Consider the following 15,842-nt stretch of genomic DNA (forward strand, 5'->3'; position numbering starts at 1 on the left):
TTAATGTTCTTTAATCGTCTTGCTTCTTTAAAAGTACCTGAAGGTACTACCTACTTTCGGCGATTACCAAGCAAAGTTAAAGCAGCTCATCACATCGTTTGAAACATGGTTCCGAGACCTCTCTAGCTTGGAAAGGGAACTTAAGGTGTTCAGCACTCCTTTTTGAGTTTCCACCGATGACTTGTCATCGTCACTTCAATTGGAGATTATTGATTTGCAAAATTCAACTTTGTTAAAAGAGAGGTACTACAACATGTTGGATTTGTCACGATGGTATCGTTCATTACAGCAAAAAACATTTCCCAAGCTTCACAACAATGCCGCTGAGATCATGTGCATGTTTGGATCTATGTATTGTTGTGAGCAGCTTTTCTCAGCAAGAAAAAGAGTAAAAAGTAAGGGACGGTCATTTCTTCAGGATGCAACAATGAAGGCCATCCTCCGCATTAATGCTGTGAACACTAAAGGCGCCTGATATTTCCAATCTTGTAACGAAAAGAAAATGTCAAGCTACAGAGGCCCAATAAATTTAGTAAGCAATTTCTTGTAAAACAGTTGTTTCTTATTTATTTCCTGAACATCGTATTTCTTGGTGTAGTATGTCACCACGTCTTAGCAGCTAAGAGTATGAGGTTGTCGATCTTATGAGAAGCAGCTGGCACATCAAAACTCTTGCCCTGCCACCTGCCTCAGCTAGCCGTGCCACGTGCCGGCCCACTTGAATGGTCACAGTGAGCGACACGGCTCCCTGGAGCAGGGAGCGCTCCGCAGCTCACAACGGAGCCGACGAGCCGGAACAGCCTGCTCTAGTGTGTAATGTTGATGTTTTGAAATTTTGTTGTTGTGTTGTTATAAAATGGTTGCAATTCAAGCTAGATAATGGAGAGTCCTTTGTTTTGTGATTTGGTAATATTAGTAGTAGTCATAGATATTATAAAGTAATATAATACAGAGTTGCCACAAGTTTTGGAAGTCATGGCATATCAGGGAAATTTGGAAAAAAACTGGAAAATTTTCATTTTTGTGTCAGTAGATGAAATAGTTTGTTTACTGAGATGTGATGCATCATCACTGGCTGGGTGCAGCTGAGAGTGTATGACTTCCTACCATTCCCTCAGCTTGCAGTCAGTGCTGTCATCACTTTTGCCACTAGCCTGGCAGTTGCCAACGAGAGGCAGGGAGGCATGAGGACTGGTTTGTTTGGATCTGATTCTCAGAGGCTGTAGACACAGGAGCCGGAGATGATGGTCATGTGTGCATCAGCTGTATGTGAGTGATTGTGTTGTGTGAATGTGTGTGTGCACTCTTATTTTCTGACAAAGACTGAGGTCGAAAACTTAGTTGTGATTATCTTTTCTACATGCCTGTCTGCGGCTCAGTGATCTTTATGGGGAATTGTTACCTATCATTATTATTATTGATTCTCAGAGTATTCACACAAGTTATCTGTTGCATGGATTGATCACTGCGGCCTCATCTCATCAACATGCTGTTGGTAACTCATGAGTAGCTGGCCAAATGAGTGGATTTCCATGACAGGCCAAAAACGTAGGCCATTTCTGCAGCTATCTCTAACGGATAGGGCCTGCTGATCTGAAACGTGTCGTTTCCCACTAATGTGCAGACCTTGCCGTCAGATCTAGTCTCACCGATCTGTCCAGAGACTGGATCTGCCTCTGTGTGGCATAATGTGGCAGATTTTCGTGGTTTATTCATCGACCCAGGACTGCAGTGCTCCTCGGCAGGTCAGAGGCCAAGGGCGATGGATGTCAGGAATTGCCGCTCTTATCCCAAGTACATTGTACAGTGCAGTGTTTTATAGACATTTTATTTATTGTAGTACATTTTGGCACTTTGGAAGTAGTTAATGTATTAGATTGTATGGACGATAAGATGATGACATTTTTGGCAGTTGCTGTCGGTTTGTACGCTATGTGCTCATATTTCTCGAAAGAAAAATTACACAATACCTGTAAAACAGTACACATAACACAGTGGGTAATAACTGACAATAATGATCATAGTAGAACCAACATTTTATTGGCAGTCACCTTATGTGTTGGTTTACATAACTTTTCCCTGCCTTATACCCTTATTTAAAGAGGCCTACTTTTTTCTGAAGTTATTTCTGAAAACAGTGAAAGTATTTAAATCTGTCTTGCGACTACAACAAAATGTGTATTGTTGTCACCAAATGCGATTTGTATTATTGAAATAAAACAACAACAGTGGTCTTAATGAAACACACATACCATTCAGCTTGCTTTCTCCATCTAGCAACAGTTCATTACAAAATATGTTGATGTTAGTACTTAAAATTTTTGCTCACATGGGGATAAAATACAGAAGTCACTACATATTTTTGAGATCTCAAAATTTGTCATGGACAATAGCTAAAACCTGTCTGGAAATCAGGGAATTTCACCTGGGTAACTTGTGACAATACTGATAATAGCTGTTCATTGAATGTCTCTACGGGCAATGATATGGCCAGCACCAACTTCATTTCTTCAATTGCGTGGCTTGCTGGCTGGATTTGTAAAGTGTCATGTGTGGCAAGCATGAGATGATGACAAAATTGCTGTTTCTCAGTTTGAGTGCAAATATATGTGGCAGTGCCATGAAGAAATTTTGTGGCGGTCGATTTGTCGCAGTTCCTTGTTTGAGCAATCTAGATTGTCAATCTAGAATATAGTTTTCTTGACACATTATTTTTGTAATTCTCTATCAGTGTGCTTCTGTGACGAAATACATGAGGTATTGTATGGTTTGCGGCTCATTTTCTTTTCGTCAGAAATACGTTCAGAATTTATTAGTTTTGGGTACTCACAAACAAATTTTTTTGTAATCTACACGCAAATTACATACCTGGTATTTTTGAACTTATATTAATTTTTTATTGTGTCACGACTGCTTCTGTTCTTCAGAACATCATCTAGTTGCTGAGTTGCCCCAGTATCTTGATATAAATAGGTCTGACTGCCGTGCTTAATGTCAGAGACAAGATCTGGAACAGTCTGCAGTGGGGTATGGTGTCAGATTCATTCTGGAAATCTATAAGTATGGAATCTGCCTGTTGCCCTTCATCCATAGTTCTCAGTATATCATGTGGAAAAAGGGCAAGCTGAGTTTCGCACGACTGATGCTTTCTATACCTATCCTGATTCGTGAACATAGGCTTCTTAGTCTTAAGAAAGTTGTTTGTATTCGAACTGAGAGTATGTTCAACGATTCTGTTGCAAACAGAAGTTAGGGATATTGGTCTGTAATTTTGTGGGTCCGTTCTTTTACTTTTCTTATATACTGGAGTCACCTGTGCTTTCGGTGATCAGGATTCAACGTCTTTTCTATTGAAAGTTTAATGTTGTACATTGAGATGCGGTCCCAGATCAAAACTCTGTGCTCTGATGTGTTGCAGCATTTAGATGTATTGGAACTGTGATGGAAAAAAAACCACCTCATCTTCCCCATTCAGTTCAAACTCGGGGAAACTCAGATTGAGAATGGCTGTTCTAGCTAGTCCTCAATGACCCAGTGCACAACAAACTGTCTCGCTGGGTGTGTTGCGGCATTCTCTTCATTGCATCTTACTTGTTGATCTTAGTTTTCACGCGTACAAAATAATGATTGTTGAGCAACTAAGTGAAATTGATTTTGCGCAGTGCGGAGAATTTTGTGGCATAATGGACACTGTTTTCGTGGAAGAGCAGATGTTCCAGTATTCATGAGTGATGAAGCCCACTTTCATCGGGATGTTTATGTTAATGTGCAGAAAATGTAGAAGTGTGTTGTGGTATCTCCAAATTGGAAATGTTAAAAAGAGCATCTATGGAAGTGGTAAGTCTGTTGTTCCCAGACATGTAATTTCACGATACGGTGATGTCCTTGCCCCCCACCCCCTCTCCCACACACACACACACACACACTCACTCACTCATTGGATTTCTCGATCTGTTACTTCTTTTTTGTGGGGCTACTTGAAGTCACGAGTGTATGTAAACCAGCCCAGCACAGTCAATGACCTCAGGATTTCCATTCATCAGGAAATTGAAACTGTGCCGAATGAAATGTCGGAGTGAGCCGTGCGAAATTTTCAGGAGGGGAACGAAACTTGTGTCCGGCAAAGTCATCATCTCAATAACATTATTTTCCAAACCTAATTAACGTATGTAGATTTCAAAAAGGCGACAAAAGTACTATTTGTGAATGCAAGATTATTAAAAAATATAACCAGGTTTCAGTTATTCAGTAGTGAAAAACATCAATTTCCTTTGTTCACACTGTACAACTCGGACTCTCAAGTAGCATCCCTGGAAGGTGGGTGTCGACTCACAGGTCCTGAAGCATTACAGTAAGACTCTGGCCGCTGCTATGCTAGTGTAGCCCAGACGTGTCATGACGTGCACAGTCGGTGATCCCGGCTGTGGCCGAGCAATGTCACGACTCGCGAGGCAGGCTGACAGGGTCCACTAAGTTCTGAATCCCACCCAGCTGTGGCAATTAACAGGTACAGAGATCTGGGAATCGAACCCTGGACTGGAGGCCGGCTGGCGCCAACTGATGCTGGCAAGTGCCCCAGTGGCTTGATGGTTAGGAGGGGCTTAGTACAACCCTTAGCTCATCAGACTGTAGCTGGTCTCCTTGGCAGGCAGTCTTGTCAAGATAATGGCTGTGCGGTGGAGGATGACACTGTAGACAGTTGGCTACTCATTGACTTGCTGCTTCAGTGGATGACTACCCTGGCCAGAGGTCCACTATTTATATGTACCAAAGTGGGTTTGACGTAGTGTTGCTGCTTCAAATAATATGTTTGCCAGGTGCCATAGGGTCGCTGATTTTGGTAATTGGCTAGGCACTGACTGGCAGGCAGATGGCGAAACCCGGCAGATGCCTTGGCACAATGCTTTGCTAGCAGATTGCTGCAAGTAGCCTGCTTTACGGCATTGAGCTCCTTTGCCTAAGCTTGTGCTGTTTCACCAGCCAACTCAGTTGATGTTGCTCTTTAGATTTGTGTACAAAGCATTTAAAGCAGGATTCCTTAGGAACATATTCAGACCCTCTTTGATTCCATCTTATAACACATTGAGCATTATACAGCTAAGCTGTTCACCTCAGGTATTTCCAGAACTGTCCAAGATATAGTAATTTATTTTTCACCCAAATGAATTGTGAAAAAGTCCTCACTTTATGGTACATTCTCTACTTTCATAGGTATATTAATTACAGAAATATTAATATCAACTTTCAAACCATGTAAACTCAAAGTTTCTATTATCAACGACATTACAAACGGGATGGATTTGCTTCTCTCCATAAAGATGACACGTTGACATGTTGAAATGTAGAAAGGCACAACGAAAAGATTGTTATACATTTAGCTGTTTGCAAATAAAATGTAAACAGTGATGAGCTGATACACTCTGGAGGCACTTACAGTTTCCGTGGAGCTAACATGTGGATTATCAGCAAGAACTGCCAAAATGTTGTATTTCATTTGCTCCGCTGATTGCAGGCTTGCTGCTTACTCTCTGCATAGTTTTAGAGTGCCCTTCCACTAACAATTTTTTGCACAGTTGTTGAATTGTCTTTCTTGTTGGACAGTGATTATAGGTTTGTATCAGCAACTCGGTTGTTCTCTTTGTGTTCTTTTTGCACTTTCTGTAAAGAAGTAGCATATCTAGTTTGTCCTGTTCCCCCTCTGCCCCTCCCCCAAACTAATCAGTATTGGACACACATGAGTGACCCAGATAGAATGAAAACTACATGTTTTCTGTTCCCCTTGTATACTGCTATCACAGCAGTGCAAAACACAATTTACCATATATCAGATGTGTCATACTTGGGTATGAAATCACTTCCTTATAAGACAGCATGTGGTTGCATGTGCAAAACAGATGATTCCTAAGTTGTAAATACTGTAATTACTTTGAAATTGGATTTTGAAGAGTGAAATGTTGATGAATTTGTCTATTGCAAATATACTATACTAAAAGCAGAAATTACAATAGTTCTATTAGAAAAGCAATGTCATACTGATATCTCTGTAATTAACATAGTTATAAAAAAGAGCCTGTCCTTTGTGTAATTGTTGAAGTCAGAGGTGTTTTCCAGTTCTGTAATCAAATTAGAACTAGTTATGTATTTCGAAGTATCTAATCTACAATGTACAATAGATTTGTCAAAGATCAACTTCAAGAAGGTTAAGTTTTCTCAAACATTGGTATCTTTACATTGCTAATAACTGGTGTTTTTCACACTGTAAAAACTTGCAGTGATTGCACTTAATGGCAGATGTTAATAAGTTTCTTACCTGTTGAACTGTAGAATTTTCATGTAATGTCATCTGATTACTTCCAGTCTTTTCTGCAATGTTTATCAGTGTTGAAACTATGATGATTAAGATTGTTAAACTCTTCTCCTTGGGTTTGCTCCATGTGTCCTCTTTGTTAGAGGTTGATAACTTTTATCAAAACATTACTGTCGTGTGTACAAAGCAACACATTGTTCTGACCAATTTTTTCCTCATGATTTTGAGATCAGCAACTACTCTTTGGCATTAAAATTGTAACAAAATCATTGTAATGTTAGTTTATCATTTCTAGCACTTTGTAAGTGGGTTTCAGTCTAATTATCAAAACAGAAACCTAAAAATGGCACAGAAATTATGAAAGCATTAATTGTAGTGAGTTTTTGTATGAGAAATGTAAGAATTAAATATTAGTGTGCATGTTGTGTCTACGGTGTTGCATATGATATCTTCACACATTGGTCTGTATTTATGTGGAAGACTTGTGATCTGCATTATATTTTCTTTGCATAGCATTGATATCATTATTATTTTGCTGCTTTGCACAACAAGCTATTATACTTCACCATCACAATATTTCACTCAATATGCCAGTTACTTTCATATTGTATGTGTTACTTGTGCTATTTTCATACTTGCAGTGACTCATTATTAACCATGGTGTCACCTCTGTATTTCAGGTGAGATATTGGACCTATTCATTGTGAATCATAACACAATAAATATGTTTTTAAATTGTTTTTACTGTTGCAGATGACCCCAAGCCACAGCGAGAGAGGAAAGATCGAAATCGAGGTGACTATTACTTTCTGTCTTAGTTTACTGTGGATAAGATATTTCAATTGAAGATTGCGTCAGTGGTCTTATTCACCCCACTTTTGTGTTAAAACAAATACTGTTTGCCAATATCTCTGTAGGATAGAATTTAGCTGTACTAGCAAAGTAGATAAAACTTTTTTCCTTCATTGGATGAAGGCGTTCACGACTGGATGACAAAGCTTTCTGAATGTGAGATCATGGTTTAAGAAACTCTTCTGTTCCCGACGTTTCGTCCAGGGCTGTGCTGGACATCTTTAGAGATGCTCCTCCACTGAGTCTTGCCGAATGACTGGTCAGACGATGTGACGAGCATAGATAATCCTTGTCAAAGATAAAATTGTCTAGCGATTCTGCAGAGCTACTGCCCAAATGTCACTAAGTTTCATTGCCTCCTCTTTTCTATTAAAATTATCATGATGCTTATAAATTTCAATAGCCTCTCTGCATAGTCGTGGATAATAACTTGACGTTGTTGACAAAATTTCTGTTTCAGAAAACTTACTTTGTGGTTTCCTGACTGAAGAGCATGCTCTGCTACAGCCGATTTCTCTATTTTTTCCTAGTCGGCAAAGACTTTTGTGCTCTTTTACCCGTATATTTACACTCCTCTTGAAGTTCCAGTATAAACTTTACTACATGTACACGGAATTTTGTATACATCACACATTGACAGAGAAGGGCATTTATCCTTCACAGATCAGAGTACTTGACTGATTTTCTTTGTTGGTGTAAAGACCGATCTGATGTCATGTTTCTGTTAAATCTTACCGATCTGATCTGTTACTTTTTTAATAAAAGGGAGAGAAATTCTATTTTTCCGTTATTGTGGTTCATCCTTGTCCGTCGGTCTTATGTTCGTTGGTCACAAAATTCTCTTAACTCTTTGCCTGAGTAACCTTTTTCTCTAAGGCCTGCTTAAGATGTTTTATTTCAGCATCCAGGTGTTCCTAAGTGCATATTTGCTTGGCTCTATCGACAAGACTTTTGACACCCGTGTCTTGTTGTGGACGGTGTTTGGAGTATGTATGCAAATACCTGTTGGTATGTGTTGCTTTCTGAAAAACTTTGTTCCAAACTTCCATCGGACCGTCTCATAACTAAAACATCCGAGAAAGATATTCTATTGTCATTTTCCATTTCGATGGTGAACTGGATTTTTGGATTAATTTTATTTAGATGACCAAATAATTCATCCAAAGCCTTTCTGCCATGGGACCAAACCACAAATGTGTCTAGAATTAAATTTTCACTCTACAGCGCAGTGTGCACTGATATGAAACTTCCTGGCAGATTAAAACTGTGTGCCGGATCGAGACTCGAACTCGGGACCTTTGCCTTTCGTGGGCAAGTGCTCTACCGACTGAGCTACCCAAGCACGACTCGCGCTCCATCCTCACAGCTTTAATTCCGAAGGGTGAGTCGTGCTTGGGTAGCTCAGTCGGTAGAACACTTGCCATGAAAGGCAAAGGTCCTGAGTTTGAGTCTCGGTCTGGCAAACAGTTTTAATCTGCCAGGAAGTTTCATATCAGCACACACTCCGCTGTAGAGTGAAAATTTCGTTCTAGAAACATCCCCCAGGCTTGGCTAAGCCATGTCTCCGCAATATCCTTTCTTCCAGGAGTGCTAGTTCTGCAAGGTTCGCAAGAGAGCTTCTGTGAAGCTTGGAAGGTAGGAAACGAGGTACTGGCGGAATTAAAGCTGTGGGGATGGGGTGTGAGTCGTGCTTAGGTAGCTCAGTCGGTAGAGCACTTGCCCACGAAAGGCAAAGATCCCGAGTTCGAGTCTCGGTCCGGCACACAGTTTTAATCTGCCAGGAAGTTTCACAAATGTGTCATCTAGAAACCAATACCAGTGAGATGGTTTCTTATTTGCTTTGTCCAGAGCTGATCGTTTGAATTTCTCCATATAGAAATTAGCGATCACAGTAGCACATGGGTTACCAATTGCTACACCGTCAAGTTGCTCATAAAATTCATCATCCCACTAAAACTGACTCGATGTAAGGCAATGTCTAAAACAAGCAGTCGAATTTCCTGGAAAAATATCTGTTATGAAAATCATAACTTCCTTAACTAGAATCGTAATGAATAAGGACACTATGTCAAAACTTACAACAATATCTTAAGGAGCCAGAATTAGTCCTTCAAGTTTCTCAATAACATGACGCGAGTCTTTTATGTATGAGTTAGTGAAGCTATGTGTCCTAGACTGTATGTTGTACCCAAAATTCATAAAATAGAGACTCGAACTCGGCACCTTTGCCTTTCGTGGGCAAGTGCTCTACCAACTCAGCTCAGTTGGTAGAGCACTTGCCCGCGAAATGCAAAAGTCCTGAGCTCGAGTCTCGGTCCGGCACACAGTTTTAATGTGCCAGGAAGTTTCATATCAGTGCACACTCCGCTGCAGAGTGAAAATCTCAATCTAGCAGCTTGTTTACAACCATATATTGGGAAAACTGACACATTTGTAGTTTGGTCCCATGGTAGAAAGGTTTTGGATGAATTCTTTGATCATCTGAATAAAATTAATCCAAAAATCCAATTCACCGTGGAAATGGAAAATCATAATAGAATATCTTTCTTGGACGTTTTAGTTATGGGACGGTCCGATGGAAGTTAGGAACATAAAAGTTTTTCAGAAAGTAACACTTACAACAGATATTTGCATAAAAACTCCAATCACCGTCCACAACAAAAGAGAGGTGTCGTTAAAAAAGTCTTGTCGATAGAGCAGAGCAGTTATGCACATCGGAACACCTGGACGCTGAAATAAAACATTTGAAGCAGGCCTTCGAGGCAAAGAGGTAAAGAGAATTTTGTGACCAAGGAACATAAGACCGAAGGACAAGGATGAACCACAACAACGGAAAAATATGCTTCCTCTCCCTTTTATTACAAAAGTAACGGATCAGACCGGTCTTTAGACCAACAAAGAAAATCAGTCAAGTAATCCGATTTGTGATGGATAAACACCCTCCTCTGTCGACATGTGGTCTACAGAAAATTCCATGTACATGTGGTAAAGTTTATATTGGAACTACCAAGAGGAGCGTAAATACTTGGGTAAAAGAGCACAAAAGTCTTTGCTGACTAGGAAAAATAGAGAAATCGGCTGTAGCAGAACATGCTCTTCAGTCAGGAAACCACAAAGTGTAGTTCTCTGAAACAGAAATTTTGTCTACAACGTCAAGTTATTATCTACAACTATGCAGAGAAGCCATTGAAATTTATAAGCATCATTATAATTTTAATAGAAATATGGGCAGTAGCTCTGCAGAATTGCTAGACAATTTTATCTTTGACAAGACAACAATTGATAGTTAAGTTTTATCTTTGACAAGGATTATCTCTGCTCGTCACATGTTACCTTGACAACACCCCCTTTCCTACAGTATATATGTCACTCTCAGACGTCTGACCAATCATTTGGCAAGACTCAGCGGAGGAGCACCTCTGAAGTTGTCCAGCAGAGTCCTGGACAAAACGTTGGGAACAGAAGAGTTTCTTGGACCAAAACTTTTTTTCTCTAACATGTAGTTAGTATATGGAACATAACTGCTTTCGAAATTTCCTGCCAGATTAGTACATTTGTTCTTCAAATATAAAGGAAAAATGTCTGCCTTTGGTCACAGTTGTAAGCTTTGTAAAAAAGCTCAATGTATTTTTGAGTTCTGAAGGCCTATTTTTAGGTACTTAAACTTTTATTGTTATTTCTAAACAGTTCCAAATTCTATGTTTTCATAATGTAAATAATATCTACTTCAAATCTGTACAACTGATAACAAAAGCAGACCAGTGGGAACTGTCAAACAAAAATAATGATCAAATGTTGTAGAAAATTTCAGAGTGTAAAAACTTTTGGATTAAAGGAGACCACTCACCGAAAAGCAGAAGTGTGGAGTTGTTGATAGGAACATGCAAAAAGAAAGAAAACTTGCCAGCTTTTGGGGTGCTCCTATTTCCTGACACACACACACACACACACACACACACACACACTCTCTCTCTCTCTCTCTCTCTCTCTCTCTCTCTCTTATGCCTCTGCATGGTTACTGCTGGATAGCACTGTGTGTGTGTGTGTGTGTGTGTGTGTGTGTGTGTGTGTGTGTGTGTGTACTGCGCGCATTTTACACTAGCTCGTAAAAGGGTTGCTCTGATTTTCTTTCTTTTTATATGCGCCTTTTAATAACTCGACACATCTACTTTTTGGTGAATGGTCTCCTTTAATCCAAAAGTAATGACCAAATAACACGTTAAGCATCTGGTGATGCACTTTCACAGCTTGAATGCATATTACAATTTTTTTTTTTTTTTTAAGTAAAGAGCGCAATTGTGATTGATGACAGAGGTTTTCTTTTTAAATTTTATGAACTTATAGCAGTCACAGATCCAACGGTAGTCACTATGTACAAAGTTACGCTCTTGTCGTCCTGAAGAAGGGATGCGGACTTATTTTCGTACAACTATAGTTTGAAAATGTTCGACTAGCTAGTAACTGAAACACTTAGCCGTCTTACTGCTCTGGACGTGTTAACGTGCGCACCTTCGTACTTGTCCCAGTGTGCTGTGGACGTGTTTACGCGCGCGATCAGGTCTTCTATGTGGTACTCTGAAAGTGTCTACACAAATATTTGGTGAATTAACCCTTTAACTGCTCTTGACGTGTCAACGCGCATGTCTTTGTACCTGTTCCTGGTGCTCTGAACATGTGTACGTATGCTATCAGTCCTTCTATCTGACTGGTGGTGTGTGTAAACACATTCAGAGCACACAGGGACAGTTACAAAGGCATGCGTGTTAACTCATCCAGAGCAGTCAAAGGGTTAATTCACAAAATATTAGAAATATTGCAACATTACAGCTGGTAAAACAGTGTCCCTCTTAAAGTGTCAGAAGAATACCAATAACATTATTATGAAGTGTGACAGCTCTGCACACTGCTTTCAGCCGACTCAGCTGACAGGTTGACATACAGAGAATACTAGACAAGAATTTGCAACACAGAACATATATTTTACTTCTGCAAAATAATTTTCACTGAACTTAAGCCATACCTTATCAGTTTCCAACACCTCTCTTGGCTGCTGGATGCATCATCACCTCACACACCTTTAGGAGCTGTGCATCTGGAATAAAAAGAAATTACCATCCTTGCAGCTGTATTTTTCCTTATGGAAAGACAGTAAAATCTCTCAACATAGGGAGAACTCATAAAATATGCAAATAAATGAATTTTTATCTAAAAAAATGAGTAACTTTGGGCTAGTATGGGATGCAATAAAGGGAGGGGAAGAGGATCAATATGAATGGCATTTGATATCATTTGTGGCACAATGCTTAAAATACGCAGATGGCAAAAACCATTTGTTCAAGGTCAAGGCCTGACAGTGTCTGATTTCATTCCTGTAAGAATTGGACACACACTCCAAAATTGCTACTTTCTATTTGGTTGCAGTAAAATGCAAAATTATTGAGCACTTTACTTACAGTTCTACTATTGCTTCCTGTGACTTTGCTATCTTTCCAAAAGTAAAGACATGGTTGATAGGGTGTCACCAATGTTTCACTGCCGAATGTTCCTAAAACTTTGGGATGGTGAATATATACAGCTACCAAGACAGTTGGAAAAAGTATGAAGTATGCATGTGTGCGTGTAGGAGGTGCTTGCGCATGCACACGCACACATTTATCATGTTGAGCCCGTAAACTAAATTACGTTTTTGGTAAGTTGGCAGTTTGGATTACCATGATATTCTATAATCAATGAATTTATATGAATATCAGAAGGGGTTATTTTCCAATACTTTGGTGGCCCCATTTTATTACTTTTAAAGTTTCTATTTTCCTCTGTCATTTTGCTGTCAAATCTCCACCTCTTTGTTTTAGTCACAGATTATGTCCTTCCAATAATTCTCACAGAAATTAATTTTCTCTATAATACATGGCCCCACCCTCCCCTCCCCTCCATCTACTTGGAAAGAACAGTTGACTTTAGGAACCATAACAACAAAATTATATAAGAAGTGTGTAACATGCATTTGCTGTCAAGCATCACAATTACAAATGCATAGTTTGTAAAGGCAAAGGCAACCATTCACCTATAGCAGACTGACGTGTGGATCATAGAAACACATACCAGAAAATAGTTTTCACAGTAGCTTCTTAGATTTTGATCTTCTAGTAAAAGTACACACAACCACACTACACACCTAAACACCCTCTTCCACGGCTGCAGCGAGATTTGTACATATACTGGTGAGCAAAATTTAAGGATGAAAGTAAATTTTGCATGATGTGTCACTTCAGAGTAAAATAGCATGATGAAACTTGGACATACATGGAAAGAATTGCTACATTGTAGTACAGAAAGTAGCTGAAAGAAGAACACAGTGAGACATTTCTATTCAAAGGCATGATTATACTGATGTTACCATGTTTCATGATGGTCCCCTGGACATTACAAAAGGCAGGACATGGTTCTCAGCGGGATGTGTGATCTCTGCAAATGGCAGTGGATGCTTTGCAATGTGCTACCATGGTGACAACAGAGTTTATAAACAGTTCGTGTGGTAGGGTGTTCCTTTCCTTCACCAACATAGCTGGCAACTTTTGCATGGTCAGTGCATGTGGCTGTACTGTGACATGTCTCCCCAACACATCCCACACTTGCTCAATGAAATTTATCACTCCTCCAACTGCACCGTTTGATGCTGTCCTGCATGGTCACCCGTAAAAGTGAAGTCAGGGCCAAATGCATCCCTGAGAAGATGCACAAGGGGAAAGAGTAAGTGTCACAATAACACTGACTCTTTGGTGTACAGTGTTCAGAGATTTGGAGGTCAGTACATACATGCAGCATTATGCCTCCCCACACTATCACAACTATATCATGAAAACGATAATGTTAGACAGTGCTGGATGTACAACATGTGGCAAGAGGTGGGAACATGTAATGGGCCCAGAAACATCATTGAACTTTGCCGTTTTGGTGATCCAGTTATTGTGGTGTGGGGAGGCATAATGCTGCATGGACGTACTGACTTGCAAATCTTTAAACAAGGTACATTCACGATTCAACATTATTGTGACACTGTACTCCTTCCCCATGTGTGCCTTTTCAGTGGTGACTTCCTTTATATGGGTGACAGTGCACGATGACATTGAACGGCATAGGTGGAGAAGCTCTTGAAGTGAGAGGATATTGAGCGAATGGCCTGGCCTGCTAGTTCCCCTAATTTAAATTCCACTGAGCACGTGTAGGGTGCATTGTGGAGATAATTGCAGCATGGCCACATGAACCGACCATCCAGCAGATGCCAACAGTGCTGGTGTAGGAATGAAAAGCTCTATCACATGAACTGTTTACCAACCTTGTTGCCACCATGGTAGCACATTGCAGAGCATGCATTGCCATCTGTAGTAATCACACACCTTGTTAAGAACTATGTCCCTGCTTCTGTAATATCCAAAGGATCATCATGAAATGCAGTGGTATCAGTGTAATTATTGTCTTTGAAAAAAAAAGTGTCACTTCTGTTTGTCTCACTGCATATTTCTTTCAGTTATCTTTTGTAGCATATTGTGCTGATTCTTTCTATGTATGTCCAAGTTTCATGAAGCTATGTTACTTAGCAGTGACACATCATGCGAAAGTTACTTTTGTCATCAACTTTCGCACACTAATGAATTTTCAATGTACAGGGTGTCCCAGGAGGAATCGTAAACATCCAGGGATAGGAGAGAAATGATCATTGGAAGAAAGAGTCTACCAAATATGAGCTCTTGAATGTATACCTAAGAGCTATGAGGAGCTATGAGCACTTCTTCACCTTCTAGTATGAAACAAATGTTTTCTGCTGCAAACTCTTTCTTTGTCCACTGTATTTTGAGAGGAGGTAGTATGGACCAAAACAAGAAAACAAGTTTGGTAACAAAGGCTCTAAAGTGCATTACCTAAGAGCTATGAACCCTTCTTAAGTTGAAGAGATGTGTTTCATAGTATTGAAGTGCTCATAGCTGTTATGGTATGCACCTTTAAACCCTTGGTTACTAGGCATTTGTTTTGGTACTTACTACCATCCATCAAGATATGGGAAGGTAAGAGCTTGTAGTAGAAGATATTTGTGTCACCGTATCAAAGATGAAGTGCTCATGGCTCTTAAAGTATGCATTTTGGATACCATCTTTCTAGAATCTTTTGCTTTGAATGATAGTTCCTGTCATATATTGACGATTCCTCCTGGCGGCAACACAAAGGAAACAATAATCAGGTAGATTGTTATGGGAGACATTCAAGAAGTGTACTGTACCTGGACATTAAGAGCTGGAAGGTAGGGAAGAAGTAGAAGAAAACTACAACTTTGTATTGGTTATTCTTTGTTGTTTACTGAGAATCATTTTAGCAAGAAATCTATGCAGTGTGTGCATTTCCCATATAGTATGTCATTTCCCACCATTTCATGCCTTCCTCCATCCATATTTAATGACTGAGGTTTATCCATTCTTTTGCTTATGTTCACTATATGAAGTTGCATATTAACAGAAAAATTATAGTAAGATTTCTGTTGTTGTATGAAGTAGAGACCTTTCTTTAACTTCTGCCCAGTATATTAAAAAAATAATGGCTTCTCAAAGCTAAAACACACAAGCCCCTCTGTTTCATTTACTCTCCTTTTTTCAATGACAGTTACCACACTTCAGTTTTGGTTATCAGTTGT

At 39.6% G+C, this 15,842-nt stretch overlaps 1 protein-coding gene across 2 annotated transcripts in view; it reads left to right on the top strand.

Annotated features, from left to right (window-relative positions):
• The window catches only part of LOC126188304 (protein HBS1), a 201,463-nt gene that overhangs the window by 32,944 nt on the left and 152,677 nt on the right, over positions 1–15,842 (top strand). For both annotated transcript variants that reach the window (XM_049929896.1, XM_049929895.1), the window contains exon 4: positions 7,061–7,102. In XM_049929896.1, coding sequence (XP_049785853.1) covers positions 7,061–7,102 — 42 coding nt within the window. The remainder of the gene's footprint in view (positions 1–7,060; positions 7,103–15,842) is intronic.

The sequence above is a fragment of the Schistocerca cancellata genome, chromosome 5, assembly GCF_023864275.1.
Source record: "Schistocerca cancellata isolate TAMUIC-IGC-003103 chromosome 5, iqSchCanc2.1, whole genome shotgun sequence".
Lineage (NCBI taxonomy): Eukaryota > Metazoa > Arthropoda > Insecta > Orthoptera > Acrididae > Schistocerca > Schistocerca cancellata.